The following is a 20,318-nucleotide window of genomic DNA, read 5'->3' as shown; positions in this document are numbered from 1 at the left end:
TTGATCACAAGCTTGTTGGTAGGCAAAAGGCTATTTTTAGATATTGATATTCATCTAAAATACTGGGAACATAAGTGTTGAGTTAATTAGTGAAAGCAATGAAGGGTATAATAATCATAATTTATGGTAGTTGATATAAGTTTATAAGAAGGATGTTAAGAGGAGTGACAAATATTTGAAGGTGTATAGAAGAAGACAATTAGTAGAAGGGATCATAGCAAGTAATTGTCTAATTATCCTGTGTATGAATATAGATAATTTTGAATTTAAAACAAGAAAATACCAAGAATGTCTTTAACAATGATGTGTAGTATCTTCCAAGGGATCTTAGTTAACTGGCGTAGTGGGATAGAAAATTTCAAAACTGTTGTTAGAATCAACTTCCAATAGATTAACTTTTTAAGAGTAGTTAAGAGTGCTACCACAGTGCAGCCCACCCTTCCCAAAGGTACTGTACTAAGGAAAACTTACTCTAAAACTGTTTGTTCGTTTCGAAGTCAGATCGTCAAATCGAATCACTCACAAAGATAGTTCTTCGACTTGGTTCGTAGTCGAATGTTAGCGCTCGATGGGAATCGAAGCTACGTTGATGATGGTCCAATATAGAACAATTCCTTTGCACTCTCTCTAGGATTTCTAGGTCATAATCCTTTGAACACACCTTTTTTTTTTTTTTTTTTGGATTTCAACAGAGATAATTTATTTTATTTTCAAAAAAATAAATAATTAAAAGAAAAAAATTGGCGTGCCGCATGCTGCATTCCGAAAATCAAATAGAAAAAATAAATGAAAACAACTAAGGGCATTTGGTCTAGTGGTATGATTCTCGCTTTGGGTGCGAGAGGTCCCGAGTTCAATTCTCGGAATGCCCCAATTTTATTCTTTGTTTTGTCTTAGATATTTATTTTAATTTATTATAAATTGAAAAAGATCCACAATGGCATTCAGGGCATTTGGTCTAGTGGTATGATTCTCGCTTTGGGTGCGAGAGGTCTCGAGTTCGATTCTCGGAATGCCCCAATTCTATTTTTTGTTTTGTCTTATATATTCATTTTAATTGAATATGAATTTAAAATGATACAAAATAGCATTCAGGGCATTTGGTCTAGTGGTATGATTCTCGCTTTGGGTGCGAGAGGTCTCGAGTTCGATTCTCGGAATGCCCCAATTCTATTTTTTGTTTTGTCTTATATATTCATTTTAATTGAATATGAATTTAAAATGATACAAAATAGCATTCAGGGCATTTGGTCTAGTGGTATGATTCTCGCTTTGGGTGCGAGAGGTCCCGAGTTCGATTCTCGGAATGCCCCCTTTTTTTATTAGACATTTAATCTTTCATTTTTGGGCAATATTCTTTACACGTGTTTTAAGCTATTTTCATTATTGTTATCATTTTCAATATAATGTTTAATTAATTCATTGCCCAAAAAAGCAGTGGGTCTTGTCGAACTTTTTATTTAATTTTTATTTATTTAATTCATTTTCAATATAACTGATTCTAATTTAATTTTTATTTATATTTTTTTTAGAATTAAATTTATTTTTTTTTATAGTAGTCTTGTCGAACTTTTGGACTGCAGTGGGTCTTTAACTATCGAGACAATCTCGGAACAAAACCACACAAGAAATGGTGCATCTCATGGTACCTAATAATTTGATCTACTGCACACATACTATTCATTAACATTTTCTAAACTCTAAACGCCTATTTCGATAGATGATTTCACGATCAAATGGCGAGAGAGGACGTATTGGCGTCAAAAATCGCTTCCACAAGAAACTTCTACTAAGAGCTTTATGCTTACATCAGTTCTACAGATAATGAGTCCACTTAGGGCATAGTGCTTGTTATATACTTGTATAATCCTTATGAGTTAAGTGAGACTATTAGTCTCTAAGGTGGTGGTTATATGAAATCATCAACTACTATTATTTGACCATGCAAGCGAGCGTCCACAGAATCAATCACAAGGCATTTATGGTTCCTCTAAATAGGTTTAGTTTTAATGACATAAGAAGGTTATTTTGGAAAGCTTTGTGAGCATTAACAGAAGAATCCTATAATTATGCTTCTTTCATAGGCAACAATTAACCATTAACCTGCAATATATACTTTCCACAAATCCAATCTAACATCATGGAAAATGACATTACATGGCTTTCATGTAAAGAAAGCAAATCCATGGAAACAAAACCCAACAAGCAGACATTAATATCACTTCCTCCAAACTTAATACAAGCAAAGCAAATCACAGATCAGAAATTCTAATTGATCCAACTCTCTTTGGAAAGTAACACAAGTTTATTCCCTCTTCCCTAACATTTAAGTCCTGCTTGAAGCTTAGCTTGTGAGCGTGCTCAGAAGAACTCTAGCCATCCATTCGAATGATACAACGAAGACCCACACCTTGGAGCATGTAGTCAAAAGCCTTGTTGATCTCAGAGAAGGTCACACTATGAGTTATGAACTTTTCCAGTTCCAGCTCCTGCACAAGTTGCGCGTGCCAGCCAAGGAAGAAGGATTAGAATGGTGCACTTGCATCAGATCGGATACATGAACTCATCCTTTTACCTTGTTCATATACTTTTCGACGACTCCGGGAATGTCCGACCGCGGTTTGTAGTTTCCGAAGAAGGTTCCCTTCAAGGTCCTTTCGTTGAGGAAGTTCACAGGGTGTGTCTTGAATACGGCATCCTTGTGAGGAACCCCCACGAGTACAGCAACACCCCAACCCTGAGGTTGATGACACATTTCCATGATACTAACGAATGGTAGTCTAAATTCTAGTGCTGGTGGATTCGGAGGAAAGCAAGGTTGGGAAGCAAGAACATACATCATGAACACATTCAAATGCGGAGATCATGGCGTTTATGTTGCCGGTGCATTCGATGCTCCGATCGACTCCACCATTGGTCATTTCAGCAAGCACCTGGAAGAGACACTAGTTTCAGTCGGACACATCATTGCAGTTGGTGCAAAGAATACATTTTAAGGTAGAACTCAGGAGAGGAGTTTCCATGTAATGAAAGGTGGTGTGGATGAAACAGAGATGGGTATCCATTCCATTGCTATTCAACTCTCATTATCAAAATAAGGAAACACCCAACAATTAAATTGCAACAATGTGAGACTTCTTTCATATCAACCATTTTTTGCATTTTGGCTGCAATATTTCAAAAATTGATCTTAAACAGTTCAATGAACTCTGGTTTTTCCTTGAAATTCTTGTCTTTACCAGATGGAAGACTTTAGTGACTTGTATTAACAATATTGTAAACATTTCACATAGAATTTCTACACTTTCTTCTTAGGTTTTCGATGTTCCCTTAATGGAATGTTACATAACAATATCAGGGTCCTTCTTGCTACACTGATTCATATAGTGCCATTTCTTGCTGTTTTAGTACAATATTAGTTTGGTATTAAGTCCTTAACATTCACTTTTCTTTTTCTCTTATTTGCATTGACAAACATGAAAAAATATTATTCTTGGTAATACAATGTTAACAATTCTATACTAGTATAGAAATGCAAGGTTTTGCACAATGACATGATAATGTAAGGAGCAATATACCAGCATGAATAATTAACATTAGAAACAAACCTCTTGAACTGGTTTCTTATGGTCTGCTGGATTCACAAACTCATTTACACCAAACTTCTTAGCTGGTGACAAAAACCAATGGAGTCAGAACAAATTACTCACAGATCAAAATGTAAGGAGCATCAAACTTAGAGATGTGCAGTAAGAGTTTTGAGGACTCTCACCTCCCTCAAATCTGCTAGGATTAAGATCAACACCGATTATCCTTGATGCCCCTGAGGCCCTTGCCCCTTCAGCAGCCTAGTAGTACATACATCACATGTTCTCAAACCGATGAAGTGATGTGCGAGATGTAATGACAAGATGAGATAGAGGAAGAAACTCACTGCAAGTCCTACAGCTCCAAGGCCAAAAACCGCAACTGTTGAGCCTTTTGGTGGTCTTGCAACATTGACAGTAGCACCATAACCTACAAGAGATTAACAAGCACAAGGATCAGAAGCAATGTCCATAATAACACTCCATAGATCCCATGCACAGCATCTGCCAATCACCTGTTGAAATGCCACAGCTAACAACACAGACTTTATCAAGAGGAGCCGAAGGGTTGATCTTGGCGAGACAACCAACATGGATGACGGTGTACTCGCTGAAGGTAGAGGTGCCCAAGAAATGGTAGATCGGCTTTCCATTGATGGAGAACCTCGACTGCCCATCACCTATCATCACTCCTCTGTCGGTGTTTATTCTGAGGAGATCACACATGTTGCTTTCTTGGGACTTGCAGTGAGCACATTCTCCGCATTCTCCCGTGAAAATAGGCAGGACATGGTCTCCCGGAGCGAGACCGGTCACACCCTCCCCCACACTTTCCACAACTCTAACATCACGAAACCACAATCACGACCAAAGAACAACTCCAATGAATCAATTGACATGAAATGTGGATGCATACCCTCCTGCTTCGTGGCCAAAGATCCGAGGAAACACCGGAGTCTGGCCCTGCAAATCACAGAACACACGGCTAATATAACCATGAAGCAGATATAACATGGTACATCTCAAAGGTAGCGTCTTTGATGGTACCTTAGCTTCCCAGAAGTAGACGTCGGTGTGGCAAAGAGAAGTGTAGAGGATCTTCACCCGAACTTCCATGGCCTTTGGAGGAGCCACCTCGATCTCTTCGACCACCAGCGGCTTCCCAGCCTCCCAAGCAACCGCAGCTGCAGAAAACACCATTCAGCACTAAACCAAAACCAACCCAAGCATTACGACTCCATCATCACAATCGACACCTACCTCTGCATCTGATGACCTGACCAGCCGTGCTCGACATCTCTACCACTCTTTTTCCTCCCTATACAGATACAATGCACATTCGCAGAGTAAGAGCGGGGATCGACACAGCTATATATAGCCACCAAGCGAGAGAGAGAGAGAGAGAGAGAGAGAGAGGGTGAGGAACACAAATCGAGTCCTACCTCTCCCATGTTTTTCTCACAGTATGGTCGCGTGGACGCCTCTCGATCCCATACAACGGCGTGACGAGGACCCGGTTTCGGAGTACAGTGCCCCGCATCGGCCTTTTCGGTATGATGTACCCGTGGGTGAGACGAACATAATAACTGACGAGTTGAGTCGGTGGGATGCCGAGAAGAGAGACGTCTAAAACTATGCGCCGGAACAGGGGAATCGACCCGTGGATTCTACTGCGGCCCTCGGTATCGTTCCGCACGCGAATTCGTGACGCGTTTCGCGGGAATTAGCGGGAGCATCGGAAAGCGTGCCGAGAGAAACGTGTTGTACCCATCGCAGCAGAAGAACATTACTATGCCTCGTGACTTTAGTCGCCACATTTGTGTCGACCGACCGGCGTGGGACGGCGGAGAGCAGAGTCATATATCTCTTTATGCCTAAATTATTGATATCAACTCATTTGTTAAAATTAAGGGTTTAAATTTTTTTTTTGGTAATCATCGCACCCATTTATGAAAATTTGAAATTTTAAAATTTTATTTAATGATTTTTGAAAAAAAATATATATTTCATAACTCATTTGAAAAAAATATACATATATATTTCATAAATATTTTTTTATTTATTTTAGAGAAATTTTTTATTTACTATTAGAATATTGACTATAAAAAGAAGTCGTAGATATGATTTTTTTTTATTTTTATTAAAATTATTAAATTAGATATAATAAGAAAAACCTTTGCTGACTTGACACCGTATCGATGACTTTAGGTTTTCTTTCTCATCTAATTCAGGTTTAAAGTATATTGAATTGGTCATTCTTTAGAGGCCATCATCGTGAGGAGAAAAGATATTAGTTGATTTAAATTAATAAATAAAAATTTTGATTGAATTGAGTTATGTTATTTATCATATATTGTTAGAAAAGAAATTTTATATCATTTTGGCTATTCTAATAAAAGTCACGAGTCTAACTAAACAGATATTGATGTCACATATAGCGATGAATCAGCTGTTCTGCCCCCTAAGGAAATGTGGGTGGCTCCTAAAGACAGCTTTCTAGGGGAGGCTTCACCTAACTTAGAGATTGAGTGTGATGGGTGCTTTGGTAGGGCTTTACAATAATAGGTTAGCTAATACTGCCATATCTACCAAAAAGTCTATGAACTTAGATGATTAAGCTTTTCTTGCCTTCAATATATTGTTTCCTATCTTGCCAATACAAGCAAAATATCGAATACCTTGATATTATGGAGTAATACTTGTAATATCTCAGTTTACTCTTATATTATTTCTAGATAAAGATTTAGATTGACTTATAAGATTTTGATTAGATTTTAGGTTACGAACTATCACTTTCGATTGATAAAAAAGAGAAAAAAAATAAAAAGATTTTATAAAGATTAGAACCCATAGGCTATGAGTTGGAAATACTAATCACTATATTATGTAAATTATTTATATCTTAATCTTTTTTTTTTCAATCGGTTTAGTTCAGTTTCGATTTCTGATTTAGTTCAAAACCATGAAACTATTGATCGTTTCTGATTCCAATTTTGATCGATTTAGTTCTGATTGGATTTATTGTTCAAACCGAATCATAATGAATTGATTATCGATATAGGATCATCGGGCACATAACATGCCTCAATAAGCTAATAAATCAATTATTCTAAGCTTAAAGGCTAAATAAAAGGAATGCTTAAAAACAAAGTTATGGTGTGATTACAAGGACACATGGATTTGATTACTCAGAAGCCCAAGTCTCACATTAGAAATATGGGTACAACATCTTCTATTGATGCAATTCAATTGTACAGTATGAGATCAAGTTTTATCTAATCCATTAATTCACCAATAAGCTAGTAGATAAGATCCTCCATGCTTTGTTTTGCTTCCTCTGCTGTGGTTTGTGTGGTCTTGTAAGCTAAATTTACCTCATTTTCAACTTATTCTCAGTAGATCAATCAATCCATGTATCTATCTTCCTCTGTTTTGTTTCATGTGGCTGATGTCTCATGCAAACTTGTTCTCAAAAGAGAAATGGGGGAGCAGAAAACATATCAGAAAATGAATAGACAAAAATGAAACCCAAAGACTTCCATAGAAATGAAGAAACAGTCTCAGGAATCAGAAACATGTCTGATAACAGCTTAAGAACTTCACAACTGCAGCAGCAATCTATGACAAGGAATGAACAACTTGAAACTTTTATTCGATGAGGCAATTGTCAGAATAACAAATGGCTGAACTGTTAAAAGGAAATCAGAAACAGTTTGCTGCTTCCTTCATCTATTGTCATTTAATCGATTGGAGGGTATGTCGAGTTTGGCAACCTTTGGCCATGAACAAATGATGCGAACAGGCGAAGAGCTCGCCCAGGTTGTGCAAATGGAACCATGTGAGATGCACCTCTTACCGTCGCAAAAGTCAATAGGTTCCCGTATTCTGTTACCCAGCCGCCGACCTTGTCATAATTAGAAAGAAGGCGATGAGCTTAAATACATGGATAAGTTGGTTAAAAAGAAAACAATAAGAGCATGGTAACAAAGATTGAAATTGTACAAACACAGTTTCGCAATCTTAGTTCTATTTTGTGACCACCTAATACAAACAATATCCGAAAACATTGTGAGTAAACACATTGGTATTAATTACAAGAGACAACTGTGAATTATTCTTTTTCCAGTAAACGATAAGAACAAGATGAAGATTCAGTTTCTGCCACCATTTCTGTTACTTCCATGTTATACTTATCATTCCTATGTGATTGAATGTATTCGAGAATAACAAGGAAATCTGAAAAATGGCATTTGAAATAACAAAAAGCCACAGAGGATATTTGAATACCTGGCCTTTGTAAAACCAATTACTGTAAGGGACTGTTATTCCAAATTTCAGGTCATGAGCTAATTCTCGCACAAGCGTTCGAGAGCCCAAGAGCGGCACAACAGAATCTTGGTCACCACTGTAGCCACAAGATGTTGAACAAAGATTTTTAGCCTGAGTATGAAACATATAATACTGGGTAGATGTTCAATGTTTGCAAACATCAGACTTTACCTGAAAACCCAAACTGGTATTTGATGCTTAACAATTCTCTTGAGCAAGGGCAGGATATTGATATTACCATCGGTGTAGCTGTAGTTTAGGACACTGACAAAGAATCATTTGTAAAATCAGCAAAAGAAGTTGTGAGAAATAACCATCAGCTGCATTCTATAGTGAGAGATCGATTTCATATTTACCTTGATTTTGTGAATTAAAGGAATAACAATATATGAAAGAAAACATTCACAAGATGATTTGTTAAATAATTAGACAAGAAAATTTCAGTTCCGTATATTGTTAGGTTAAGAACCATAGTAGGAGTCCCCAGGAATCCGATATCATTGTAATACAAAGAGAAAATTTTGTGCTTTGATTTGCTAGCTAACATATTTTGGTTCCAAAATTTCATAGCTATCAGCAATACTGCTTCCCGGATAACTTTCAAGAATAATAAGCAGAACTGGATATCTTGCATTTCATTTCAAGTGAGAACCATTTCAACAGATCTTAACAAAACAACTCTATGAGAACATTTTCTTCAAAAAAAAGAAAAGAAAAAATGGCAGAGGCATAAACTAAGTTCGACTTCAATATAGCCTCATTTTAGCAGATAGAATATACTCTTTTTATTGAATAGCCTTTGTGATGTATAGAGAGGACTGATAACCAATTTCTTTCTTAATATAGTTCATATTCTTAAAAGTTGAACATGCTAATTTTTCTTCCTAATGTTATATATGTTAATCATCTTTTCTCGATATCCAATTCTGGAATCATTATGCTTCCTCTATTATATTAAAAGAAAATCATGCTCTCCTTAGAATGTTAAAACATGACCAGCAATGAACAGTTATGTTATTTACAAAAAGCTCAGTTTGCTCTTAACTGATAGATCAATATGTAAATCGTCTCTGATTTGCATGTAGATTTTGTCATATCTATACAAAAAAATACAAATATCGATTGGGATAAGAATAAAAACACCTACTTACTACACATGCTCCAAGGATAAGGCAATTTTGTCCTGTTAGCATGAAGAGAATGTTGAACTTCTGGAAGGTTGAAATAGAAACGCCTTTCATAGGACATGCAAACATCAACACCAACACTCAGCTTAGTGACCTGAGGTTTGACACGGACGCAAAAAAGAGAATTAGATGAAAACTTTGCAAGTATTTGTTATAGTAAAATTTCTATGAAATAATACAAAGATTGAATAGATACACATACATATTTTCGTAATCTTAACTCTTGCTCCACGAGTGAAGGATAACAGACATCCAGAATCACGTCATATGAATTTATGTAGTCCCCAACCACGGCATTTGCCTCCAGAATTGCATCATTGCATGATTTGCTCACATTATGTGCACTGCTGAAGGTGTAATCCTCAAAATCACATTCGTTAATGATCGTCAGGCCTATCTCATCAGAAATCATGCCATGTGACCAGAAAAACTCATATGTTGCTGGAATATCCCGATCAAGCTTGAGAAGTGGGTTCCCAATCTGAGCAGTAGAGTTTGAAATGTTTATATGTATAAATCAACAAATAATCTGGCAGTAAAAGCAAGTCTTCTTACAGCAACTCCTTTGATCTTGAACTTGAAACCCACAGAATGCTGATTATGATTCAGGAGAACATTGGCCAATTGTGGTATGTAGTGCCCTGTGGATCATTTATATAAAATAAAAATGGTAAACCTGTTCTTTAATGCATAGGAGGGAGAACTAGTAAGGGATGCTTTGACCTGCATAGCTTTCTCCAGTCAGAAATAAATCCCTTGATCTGAACTCAGGGAATTTGTCATACCATCGCAACAGAAATATGTACATGTCATTGGCTTCCAAGACAGAAGGATAAAAAAACAGTTAGAAGAGAGAACAATGGCAGATATTGAATTATACAGTTAATCAAAAACACAAACAGAATAAACCATATTTTAAGAAACTGAAGTTGGAAAAAATTATAATTCCCTTGTTAATCGAAGAATAAACTGAATAAACACAGAGGTGCAATGGAGTCTACAAGCATACCAGTTGATTCGTCGTCGCGATTATAATCAGAAGTTGTATTCGAATAAGACCATCCAACCCCAGCAGGAGATTCGACAAAAAGGAGATTTGATACTAGGATGTTGAACAACATGAGTCAGTTAAGTGAATCAGAACACAAGGTATCTAATTTATTTTATAATTTCTGTAGCGGTTCAAATTATTTCACTTGGGTTGACAAGATAACGAAACCTTTATTCCATGACATTTTATTTATTCGAAGGCCCCGTCCATCTCCTCTAGGGTAAAATGGACCCAACTCAGTGAATGCACCACCTCCGACCGAAGAACAACCTGGACCTGCATATAAAATCATTTGAGGCATTCGGCATTATCAGATCCAGTCTATTTAAACTTTTATAATATTTCTAGCAAGTATGAATTTAAAGAAGAAATATGTCGATTTATATACGTATCAAATGTAGAGGACAAATATAAAATTCAAGACAAAGCAAAGATAAAAAGAGTATGTTTTAATTCCATTCTTCTATGCATACAAACAAATATAGATTCCACAAGGTGCCTTTTCGATGTCCACAAGTATAGAATTATAAATCAAGTTGACCCTGAAAAGAATTCCGCTTAATTCTTTTCTATTTAGTGTCCATTTGATTCCTGCTGAAATTTGTGAACAGTTCAGAATTGTGACAGTCAAGAAGCTGTACAATCCACAGCATATCCGACAAAAGTTTTGCATGATTCTGGTGCAAATTAACATATTTCAATTCCATTATTAGGTAAGAACAAAACTAAAAGAGAAGAATTTATATACTTCAGTTTCCAATTGTGCATGTCTATCAAGTATCTTCTTCGAGGAAGCAAGTAAGATGCTAGTATAAATAAGTACATCAAAAGATTGCTTCCACAGTAGCAAATCAAAAGGAAGAAAAATAATTGAATGATGCAAGAAAAGATCATGGATTCTTTTTTTTTTCTTTCTTGTGAGAGAAGCATAAAGTAAAACTTTTACTTCAACAAGAAGATTGCCTACATAGTGGAAAATCAAAAGGTGAAAAAAAAAACAATCAAATGATGCAAGAGACACCAAGTTTTCTGTTTCCTTTTATTTATTCTTTTGACTCAAAGCAAGAAAGATAACCTTTTTCAGCGAGGAGAGTTCGTATCTTGTAGTCCCACCAACAACAACCAGCTCATAAATGGCATAATAATGAATGCACAGATACTTTCAGAAGGAAACAGTGCTAATATAATAAAACCTAAAACAGTAGTAAACATCCCCACATCAAACGACAACCATAATATTTTAAGAAATGAGAGCACAGCGACGTACGATCTAAGCATTCACACGAGCACAAACACATACGACAATCTTTAACAAGGTCAAGCCCGGCATCCGGAAGCAGTTCACAGATCCAAGAACAAGCATCAGTAGGAACAACATCGAGTGCCGCGACACCGAGCAATCCGTATAGTGCCAACAATAGAACAGTAGAAGAAAACTACCAAACCATCTCAAGATGCAAAAAGGAGAAATCTTGATAGCCAAAACACCGAAACCATCGCAAGAGAAAGACGCAGACGTGTAAATCGAGCAATCTCGATCGAGAAAGCATCGAGATCACCAGACAGAAGATGAACAAGGAGTGATTTTGTCAACAGGAAAGGCCACCAAACACCAACCTCCATTGAGCCAGAGGGTGAGAGGCTTCTTGTGGGCGTCTCCGTCAGCCTCGGCAAGGTAATAGAAGAGACTCCTCCCCGCCTTCACATCAACATCCACATGCCCTGCGTACTGCCTGAATCCCACCTTCGGCTGCCCAGGCAATCTCACCACCAAGTCCTCTTCCGGAGACCCTTCAACTCCCCTCCACGCCACCAACAACACCACCACCGCCACCAAACACGGCCTTCTCAACCACTCCATCTAGCAATTCTACGAAGGAAAGATACCAACCTTTAGCTTCTTCCCTCTTCCTTTCCCCTCCCTATAAGCAATAGAAGAAGAGAACAGCTTCTCGGTACAACTCACTCTGCGACAAATAAAGAGCTTAGATTTTAGCTGAACCACAACTGAAATCTGGTATGAGGACAAATATATGATACAAATCACGCCTGCTACGAACAAAGAGCACAATTTTAGACGGGGCACCCTCGAAGGCGGAAGCTTGTCTTAATGGCAATAAGAGGAGGGAAGTCCTATAAATGACATGACCTGTTCAAGTTCCGTTGACAAACTTCAATTGCAAGGTTGGAGCTTTGGGCTTGGGAAGGGGAGAGTGTCGACTCGATAAAGGAAGGAAGAAGTAAAAGCAAGTCTCATTAGTGGATTGACCACACCACTGCCACAAGGCATGACCTCAAAGTTCTAGGGAAGGAGAAGCATGACAGAGGGAGGAGAGGTGGGGGGTGAGTGGCTCAATGTGTTTCGGGTGTGTTGAACTAATGATGAAATGAGAGAACAGATACCTTCTTCTTTGGCCTAATTTAATACCATGGGACCTTACTGTGCGTTGTTTAGCTTTGGCTTTTCCTCTCCTTTTTGGCTTTTTGGTCATTTGGCTGATCCACGACAGAGTGCATCCTGCACGTGTAGGTAGCATGAGCAGTCCATATCATTCGAGGCGTGGCCGAACAAAGAAGAATTGGCAATTCTCGTGGAAGAATTAAAATGGGTAGCCAGTGGAATGAGAACATGGCAGGCATCAGATTCAGAAGATGATGAGTTTGAACACAATGTGAGGGGGTAGATGATTAACGATGACCCGACCATGGGACCATGAGGCATGCCGGTGATTGAAGTGAACAAAAGACCAGACAGACCGTGGTTTGTATGACCAGCAGCAGCTTGACACGCGAAGTTAGTGCTTTGGATTAGGTAGAGCATTCAGCCTCGTCAATCCTGTGATGATTAATGTCTGAGGGTCAATAGTGGAGCAGTCACCATGAAGAGATCGGAGTTCCAGTCTACATGGATCAATTGTGGTACCTGTGTAAGGTGATAATTGTGCTCGTGTCAAGAAAGAGAGAAAAAGATGAGACTTTGTGTGAGAGAGAGGATTTGATGGATGGTGGAAGGTGGAAGGTGGCAGGGGAAGGACAAAGGTATGATGTTTAATGATTGGGAGGTGAATAGATTGTTCATTATAAATCGCCCTTAAATCTGTAAGATGATGCGAGATCGCATGCACCAAATAAAAATCTGGAAGCATGATATCAGATCGAAGATAGCAAGCAGAAGTAGACAGCCATCGCTGTCAAACAGCTATCCAGATTCCAACTTCTTCCATGGACACCAATAATGTTCTTCTGTTCTTCAACATGTAGTGGGAAAATGGTGAATTAATTCTCGTCAATCAATTTGGTTCCTGACAGAGATTGATGGGCCAGACGCGAGTGAATAATTCTTGAGAGAGATTGTTGACATCCACTGATGTTTCTTGAGAGAGATTGTTATCCTGGTTTATCTTTTGTGTGCAAGACACTGGCCCCGAATCCATTTCTCATGAAGAAAAAGGTCATTGAAGTTTCTTCCCTTCATATTCTCATTTAAGTTTTCTTATGCTGTGATGGATTCCTGTGTTGACAGAAAAATGCAGTGTAATCTCCAGTAGCCATCAGCTTGTACATGAGTTAAGCAGATCAAGCAAGGAAGACTGGCTAACATCACTTTGATAACACAAGCTTGAGTCTTTTCCTTTCAAAGGTGATTAAACTCTCCAGTTTTAGTCGTTGCAAAAATACAGACACATCATTTGTAGTTTGGCCATCAAATTTTATTTAGTGTATTTTTGGTACTACAAAAATGCTCCAAGTTGCCGAGCAAGAAATTTTGTGACAAGTCGACCAAAGCAACATTAAAGTGAAGAGAAACCAATATTATCCGAAGCAACATTATCTATTCTATCCACACCAGATGAACAATCCAGAAGTGAAATCTAATGTTTTTATTGAACTTGCCAATAAACATGAAATCAAGGGAAAACAAAAACAGCATGTCATTATTTATACTCTAATTTATGTAAAATATTTGCGGGTATCATCTCGTCGAACTCTGGAGGTAACAGCCTACCTAAATACCTAGTTACCTATGGAGAAAGAATTCAGCAAGATAGTGAAAGCAAGAACAAGGGAAGAGACTATAAACTGGGTAGTTTTGCAAGGGAGTTGGATGTCAAGTTCTCATCTGACCAGTTGGGATCACCCCAATGCCACAACATGCTCTGCCAGTAACAAAAATCTTCGAAACACTTTTTCAGACGAGGGTCAGTTATTTTTCTTCTCCAATGGCCGTCGGAATAATTTGCCTTCTTCGCCTGCCTCCGATCCCACTCCAAGGCAGCTTTTTGCTTTGTTCTCAGAAGACAGAAGCTCTGCAAGTGTTTCGGCATCACATCGTGCACTTTCCACCATGTTGTGTGTGCCACATCACTTGCGAATTCCTGCATTATGTCCACATTCCAATTGCAATCATAGTCTCGGAAACACAGCCATGGCTTTAGACCCAAATAGTGGAGAACATAAAGAACTGGCGGATCAGCACCAAACAAATGAGTCTTCATCTCTTTAATCTCCTTCTCATCACCAATCCAATAATGCTTCAAGAAGTTCATGCGCCTTGGTATACGGTGCCACCATGTAAAGACTTCATTCAAGTAACCCTGATCCCCACCATTGTAGGACTCTATCTCATTGATATGATCCATTAACAACTGAAATGTGCAGTTTGAAGGCTCAATAACCATTACACCAGAGTTGAAAAATGTTACATTGTTCCCTGTTGCAGTGATTTCAGGCATAGTGAACAAGAAATCGATGTTTCTTAGGACAAGAAGGTCAGCATCGATAAATATGACCTTGTCATACTCTGTGAGCTGCCAGAGCCTGAATTTGCTGTAATTCCACTCATTGTAAGCATCATGCTCGGCCTTAGGATTTCGGATCCTGGTGATTGTTTTTATCTTCCATCCTGCAGCTTCAAGACCGCTTCTGTGGTGATCACTGACTGTTTCATCAACAAGTATAACTAGGTCTCTCTTTGATCCTGCTAAACGGATACTTTGGGCTGCAGCAATAGCACCACATACATAAACATTGGCAGAGTGGAGAATGGTGGCATATGCTTCTCGGTGAGGAGTATAGGAAAACGGCCGCTCTGTTATTGCAAAGAGTCAAAGGTGAATATATCTAAAAAAAACTAAGTTAGGATAAATGTTAAAGAATTTTATAAGTAGCAGATGCCAATGGTTCAGTTTACATGTAACAGATGCCTAATCTTCTATGCTGATCCTTCTTAGATATTCAATTTTTTATTGTTGCTGAGAGTAGCTTCCAGCGTGAACAGTTAGAAAATGATTCTAGTTTTCTAGTTTGGAGAAAACAAATGCTAAGAAAACTGACAAAGAATTAGTTCTTATACTCGAGCAAAGAATATTGAAAGCGCATGAGCACATTCAAATGAGTTTCTTTTTCAAATTAGACAACTTGATTCAGTAAAAATGAGTCTTATTAATGAGCCTGTCAAGTTAAAGTCCTAAAATTTCAATTTCTTACCAAAGAGCAATCCAAAGAAAAGAAATAAAATACTGACCTTTTGCTTCAAGTGGGAGTGCGAGCTCACATGATCCAACAGGAAGCTGTAACTTCTCCTTTAACAGTTGCAGGTCTGGTTTGTATAACCACATATCTCCCTCTCGCATGACGAGGTTCTTGCATGTAAATAGGTTTGGGATTGGAAAACAGCTGGTCACAAAAAGCACATGCACAGGGTACTGATCTCCTGAAGAAACTGCAGCAACCTTAGCAGCTGTAAGCTGCAAATGCAACCGAGCAACATCTCTTGACCAGCTGGCTGAGCTACTGTAAGGAAGCTTGACGGCGATGAGGTCAAAACGGAAACCTTTAGAGAACTTCGGTTCAGGAAGTTTTGGACAAGAGGGGACCTCGGATTCTTCTTCCTCGTCAATCCATTCAGGATACAGTACATCCCAAGTAATATTACTATCTGCAGAATCAAGTTGTATGACAGAAAATCCTGCGTTTGGTAAGAGCTGGTGCCAATGGTTGATCTCAGAAATGTTAAAATTTAGTAAGCCAATCTTCATATTTCCTTTACTGGAGTCCATCGCTTCCGCACATTTTGAAATTTGAGCCCAATCAACATTTGAATTCGACAAATATCGCGAATCAGGTTTGGATTTGTCCCAAATCCGTCCAACATCCATAAACCTGGATCAGCAGTGGCAGATTTGACAGGAATAAGTTAGATTCCAGCAAATCATAGTTAAAGCAAATGGACCATGTTCATCAGTTCTTAAAAATAAGCATCAGGCATGTCTAATGATTAAAATCCAGCAAGAAAAGGAAGAGTGGCAGAAGGCACTTACCTAGAACCAGCATGCAAGGAATGCTCATTATGATAAGCTGCTGGAGGGTGGAGAAGAGTTAAAAAGGTGCCACAGACAATGATTATCAAGACAAGTTTCAAAGAATATATCTTCCAGGCTGAACTCCTCTCTGTAAAAAGATTGTTGAATGGCCTGTCAGCTTGTTTGAAGTCACTGCTCTTGTGGGACCTTCTTTTGTTTCCGTAAACACTAAATCAGGATGGAAGACCACATGGGTAGATCAGAACAATAAATCAGATACTAAATTAGGTAAGATTAAAAAAACTAATTGTTCAATATAGAATTAGAAGACATTAAATTAGAGAAGCTGGAGATACCAGCAAAGCATGTATGATACGATAAGAAGAAATGTTATGCAACTTTGTTAACAGAAGCTAAAATCTGGTACCGTCCATGTCAAATGTAGGTCTCCAATACCAATATCATGTCTGTTGATAAAGGGTGTAGTTTGTCATGATGACATAGCTTTCCTACTCTGCAAGTTCCCATCATTGTTCATAGTTTCAGCCACTAGGGAGACTTACTGATTACTCTTTTCTAACTGCAATGATAATATTGTCCCACTTTCAGAAGTTCATTGCAAGAGGTACACTCGATCAAAGCCACAGACACAAGGTCAACATCAACTTTATGTAAGATGCTGCTTTCTAAAACTTAATTGCTTTTAAATCATCCAAAATATGGAGAGTACCTTTCCAAATGGAACTGCTGAGACTAAGAAAGAAGTTTCAGAAAGCACTAAATTTGCTGTTTAGTAAATGACTTGATGAGGAGGAGGCAATAGACCAAAGAGATCAACGCTTGCAATGCTAAGGTGATAGTTTTCAGACTCGTAAGTACAATGCCGTGTTCTGTCATGCAAACATCTAAATATGATCAGTTTGAGGATGAGTAATATATTTTTACGACTTGATATTCTATAACATCTTATTAGTTCCACATCTTATCCACATATATGTTCCTCCCATCCAGGTCTTGAGCCAAATTATCCCAGAAATGATGATAACAAAATTAGATCTGATGTGAAAAAAATTTAGGAGGCAACAACATTAGGCTGAAAGATATAACTCAGCACCTTTTCTATTTTTCTTTTGAGAAGATACTAAGTGTGCCCTCAGTTGTCTAGGACTATAAAATTAAACTCAGTTTTGCCTATCAGCAAACATTATGTAGATTCCTTATCATAAAGAGACTCATAGGATTTCAAAAGTGTGCTCTCAACTTGGATTGTGGACGGCTAGCTTCAACCATTGACGAGGTTGGATGCAGTTACAGCCAGATTATTATAAGTTTGATGAAGATGAATCTTTTTAGTTGATTTGATGTTCTAGTAGGGACTTTCAACTTTTAGGCAGTTCATTCCTGCTATCTAAAGTCTCTATTGAAATTATTCCAGAATTGGAAACAGAAAAAATTCAATCTGATGTCAGAAAAGTATAGGAGGCAAGAAACAGTAAGCCAAAGATGCATTAATAGTTGCTATTTTAGTTGATCTATTTGGAACCCTCTTAGTTAATAAGACTATATAATTCACTCCAGATTGCCTAATCAGAAAAACATTAGCAAGATTCCCATCGATAACAGGACTTGATCGGCCTCCAAAAGTCTGCTATTAACTTGAACTATAGGGTTGTCTTCAGCAGCTAAGAAAGGGAATCTAGATCCGGTAATAGGCAATGATGCTAGGAAACTAGAAAACATGTGAGGCTAGAGATCTGCAAGACCCACATCAAAAAGATAATGACTTAGCAACTAGAAAAGCAGCCTAAGAACAGGTTTCAAACACCATATGGTATTAATTTATGGAAGATATGATTGAGACATAGATAAGACTTCTTGCTTCAGAACCTTCGGCTCCAACCTTTGTTCTGATTAATTGGACAAATCCGAGAGCTCTGGATAGGAGCTGTGAAGCTTCTACCAAGGAACTATGACAAACAAAGATTCATAAAAACCGTGCATTCATCGTCATGGTCACTTTTAGTTCTTGAATGGTATTTGAGCTCCAATTTCTATCCTATAACAGAAAAGCCGTCAGAATGGTATCCTGGACACTTCTTTTTTTGAGACATCAATACATCTTTAGCTAATCATCACTAGAAAAATGGAAGAAGAGGGAAGAACAGATGAACAGCAGGACAAGGAATTCATGTGAGATAATTGTAAGAAGTTTCAAGAACAGAGACACTCACGGACTCCCGACGGATCGATGCCTGGCCTCGACGTGGCCGCCACCGGCAGCGCCCACAACCCCTCGCATCTCTATCCGGCAACCGCAAGCAATGGCATCATCTGCTCTCGACCAACCCAAGAATCCAATCCTATCTGGGAGCACACACAAGAGCGAAATAAAAAATCAAATCTTTACGGCCGCCATCGACGCTTCCACTCCCCCCGAAATCGAAAAACCAAATCTTGGCGAAAAAGAACCACTCCAACAAAGTGGAATTACCCACTGCCAAGAAAGGCGGCCGTCAAAAGACGATGCGTCCTTTAAAGCAAGATCACCCTACGAAAAGAGCAGGCGTGAGCAGAACAATGCTTGAAGAAATGGCCAAGAGCGAGGCAGAAAGGAAAGGATAACAACGAAGGAAGGAGGCCACCAACCAATTGACGGACAGAGATGGCAAACACGACAAAGCAACTGGGAGTGAAACCAGGAGGCTGTAAACAGAGGAGGGCAGGGAAGAGAATCCAAGTAGTGGCACCTCAAGCCGGGCAGAGGCAAAGAACAACGGAGGGATGGATGGACTTGGCACAAAAGGAAGGATTTTTACCAGGGAAAAGAGGATTAAACACCGGAATAACGCATGGAAAATGATCAAAAGTTGATTCCCACTGTTATCCAGGTGGCAGGAAGGATGCAGCATCGAACACCTGAAGCCAAGGCCAAGAACAAGGGAGGGAGAGATTATCCAAAAGGAACGATTTTTATAATGGGAAAGAGGATTAATTACTGGAATAAAGCACGGAATGATGACCAATGTTGCTTCGCATTGCATGACGGCGACCCAAAGTATCTACAATGTCCCAAAAATTTCATCTTTTTTTTTTTGCTTTTTTTTTTCTTTTTCTTTAGCAAAAGAGGAGAAGACACTGGACATGGAGAGGAAGTAAGCAATTGAGATGATGTTGATCTGAGAGAAGCGTGACAGGTTGGTGTGTCGTCGAGAAGATGGGTGTGTCTGTGTGTGTTGGGGAGTGGGTGAAGGTGTGTGAGAAGGGTTGGGTGGAAGTCTCAGACAAAGCTTGTGCTCGAGGAAGGGATGTGATGGGATGTGTGTTGGGTAAAATACTAATGTCCTCTTTTAGGGGGGAGGGTGGGGGAATTTACCCCTTTTTATTTTATTTTTTTTATTTTCCGAATTATTCTATTTTTTTAAACAAAATAAAAAACATCATTCCCTATTTTAGTATTTTTAAAAATCTATCTTTTTTTGCCTAAATTTATTTTTTTAATAAACTATTTATAGTATTTTATGGATTAATTTTTATCCATAAAAGACTGTATAGTATTTTTTTTAAGTATTATAAAATATTTTATTTTAAAAACACTATATAGTATTTTTGATGTCATATTATTTTTGAAATAAAAACTATATAATATTTAAAAATACTATATAGTGTTTTATGAATAAAAATGATGTTATCATCCAAGGAAAAACTTAAAAAGAGGATATATTTTCGAACAATCATCCTTTTTAGTATACAATTATAAATAATAAAATATCATCCTTTATTGGAAGAATTTTTTTTTTGTAAATCACAGAAAGACCCTTTTTGGTATTCTATCAAAATCTCACTTTTTGAAGTGCCAATTCTC

General features: G+C 38.1%; 3 protein-coding genes and 4 non-coding genes across 16 annotated transcripts; 4 read left to right on the top strand and 3 right to left on the bottom strand.

Annotated features, from left to right (window-relative positions):
* Positions 1-800: 800 nt before the first annotated feature.
* On the top strand, positions 801-872 carry TRNAP-UGG (transfer RNA proline (anticodon UGG)). The gene has a single exon. It is a non-coding gene; the product is annotated as a tRNA-Pro (tRNA).
* A 75-nt stretch (positions 873-947) lies between these two features.
* On the top strand, positions 948-1,019 carry TRNAP-UGG (transfer RNA proline (anticodon UGG)). The gene has a single exon. It is a non-coding gene; the product is annotated as a tRNA-Pro (tRNA).
* Positions 1,020-1,094: 75 nt separating this feature from the next.
* On the top strand, positions 1,095-1,166 carry TRNAP-UGG (transfer RNA proline (anticodon UGG)). Its single transcript has one exon. It is a non-coding gene; the product is annotated as a tRNA-Pro (tRNA).
* Positions 1,167-1,241: 75 nt separating this feature from the next.
* Positions 1,242-1,313, top strand: TRNAP-UGG (transfer RNA proline (anticodon UGG)). Its single transcript has one exon. It is a non-coding gene; the product is annotated as a tRNA-Pro (tRNA).
* Positions 1,314-2,186: 873 nt separating this feature from the next.
* Positions 2,187-5,007, bottom strand: LOC135620101 (alcohol dehydrogenase 1-like). Its single transcript, XM_065122759.1, has 10 exons — positions 4,848-5,007; positions 4,635-4,771; positions 4,504-4,550; positions 4,103-4,428; positions 3,935-4,017; positions 3,773-3,848; positions 3,609-3,670; positions 2,838-2,933; positions 2,576-2,737; positions 2,187-2,489 (listed from the first exon to the last, which is right to left on the bottom strand). Exons 1-10 carry the CDS (start codon positions 4,882-4,884, stop codon positions 2,373-2,375), a joined length of 1,143 nt encoding a protein of 380 aa, XP_064978831.1. The 5' UTR covers positions 4,885-5,007; the 3' UTR covers positions 2,187-2,372.
* A 2,211-nt stretch (positions 5,008-7,218) lies between these two features.
* On the bottom strand, positions 7,219-12,543 carry LOC135581183 (serine carboxypeptidase-like 42). Of its 3 annotated transcripts, XM_065122758.1 has the most exons (12): positions 12,304-12,543; positions 12,121-12,203; positions 11,772-12,024; positions 10,323-10,430; positions 10,113-10,205; positions 9,827-9,919; positions 9,659-9,744; positions 9,306-9,584; positions 9,064-9,197; positions 8,088-8,180; positions 7,875-7,992; positions 7,219-7,491 (listed from the first exon to the last, which is right to left on the bottom strand). In XM_065122758.1, the coding sequence occupies exons 3-12, from the start codon at positions 12,013-12,015 to the stop codon at positions 7,327-7,329; spliced, it is 1,413 nt and encodes a 470-aa protein (XP_064978830.1). In that variant the 5' UTR covers positions 12,016-12,024; positions 12,121-12,203; positions 12,304-12,543; the 3' UTR covers positions 7,219-7,326. The 3 variants fall into 3 exon arrangements, with proteins under 3 accessions (XP_064978830.1, XP_064978829.1, XP_064978828.1); XM_065122757.1 differs by having other exon boundaries at positions 11,772-12,121; positions 12,215-12,542; XM_065122756.1 differs by having other exon boundaries at positions 11,772-12,121; positions 12,304-12,542.
* A 1,473-nt stretch (positions 12,544-14,016) lies between these two features.
* LOC103995943 (UDP-glucuronate:xylan alpha-glucuronosyltransferase 1) lies at positions 14,017-19,732 on the bottom strand. Of its 8 annotated transcripts, none has more exons than XM_009416698.3 (6): positions 19,103-19,732; positions 18,948-19,004; positions 18,688-18,820; positions 16,475-16,684; positions 15,679-16,316; positions 14,017-15,243 (listed from the first exon to the last, which is right to left on the bottom strand). In XM_009416698.3, exons 3-6 carry the CDS (start codon positions 18,753-18,755, stop codon positions 14,228-14,230), a joined length of 1,932 nt encoding a protein of 643 aa, XP_009414973.2. In that variant the 5' UTR covers positions 18,756-18,820; positions 18,948-19,004; positions 19,103-19,732; the 3' UTR covers positions 14,017-14,227. The 8 variants fall into 8 exon arrangements, with proteins under 8 accessions (XP_009414973.2, XP_018686384.2, XP_064978824.1 ...); XM_018830839.2 differs by having other exon boundaries at positions 18,952-19,004; positions 19,103-19,430; XM_065122752.1 differs by lacking the exon at positions 18,948-19,004 and having other exon boundaries at positions 19,453-19,703.
* Positions 19,733-20,318: the final 586 nt, after the last annotated feature.

The sequence above is a fragment of the Musa acuminata genome, chromosome BXJ2-8 (genome assembly GCF_036884655.1).
Source record: "Musa acuminata AAA Group cultivar baxijiao chromosome BXJ2-8, Cavendish_Baxijiao_AAA, whole genome shotgun sequence".
Lineage (NCBI taxonomy): Eukaryota > Viridiplantae > Streptophyta > Magnoliopsida > Zingiberales > Musaceae > Musa > Musa acuminata.
The sequence above is the reverse complement of the archived record's forward strand: the minus strand, read 5'-3'. Positions and strand labels throughout refer to the sequence as shown.

Excerpts from the sequence above, each read along its gene's own strand:
- LOC135620101 (XM_065122759.1), bottom strand. The coding sequence starts at position 4,884 with ATGTCGAGCACGGCTGGTCAGGTCATCAGATGCAGAG. Across the intron at positions 4,551-4,634 it reads TCTACTTCTGGGAAGCTAAG|GGCCAGACTCCGGTGTTTCC; the intron begins GTACCATCAAAG and ends TGTGATTTGCAG. Across the intron at positions 4,429-4,503 it reads TTTGGCCACGAAGCAGGAGG|AGTTGTGGAAAGTGTGGGGG; the intron begins GTATGCATCCAC and ends TCGTGATGTTAG.
- LOC135581183 (XM_065122758.1), bottom strand. The coding sequence starts at position 12,015 with ATGGAGTGGTTGAGAAGGCCGTGTTTGGTGGCGGTGGTGGTGTTGTTG. Across the intron at positions 9,198-9,305 it reads AGTTAAGATTACGAAAATAT|GTCACTAAGCTGAGTGTTGG; the intron begins GTATGTGTATCT and ends GTCAAACCTCAG. Across the intron at positions 7,993-8,087 it reads ATACCAGTTTGGGTTTTCAG|TGGTGACCAAGATTCTGTTG; the intron begins GTAAAGTCTGAT and ends TTGTGGCTACAG.
- LOC103995943 (XM_065122752.1), bottom strand. The coding sequence starts at position 19,492 with ATGCGAAGCAACATTGGTCATCATTCCGTGCTTTATTCCA. Across the intron at positions 18,821-19,452 it reads TCATTCCGTGCTTTATTCCA|ATAGGATTGGATTCTTGGGT; the intron begins GTAATTAATCCT and ends GTGTGCTCCCAG. Across the intron at positions 16,685-18,687 it reads CATCGATCCGTCGGGAGTCC|TGTTTACGGAAACAAAAGAA; the intron begins GTGAGTGTCTCT and ends ATCCTGATTTAG.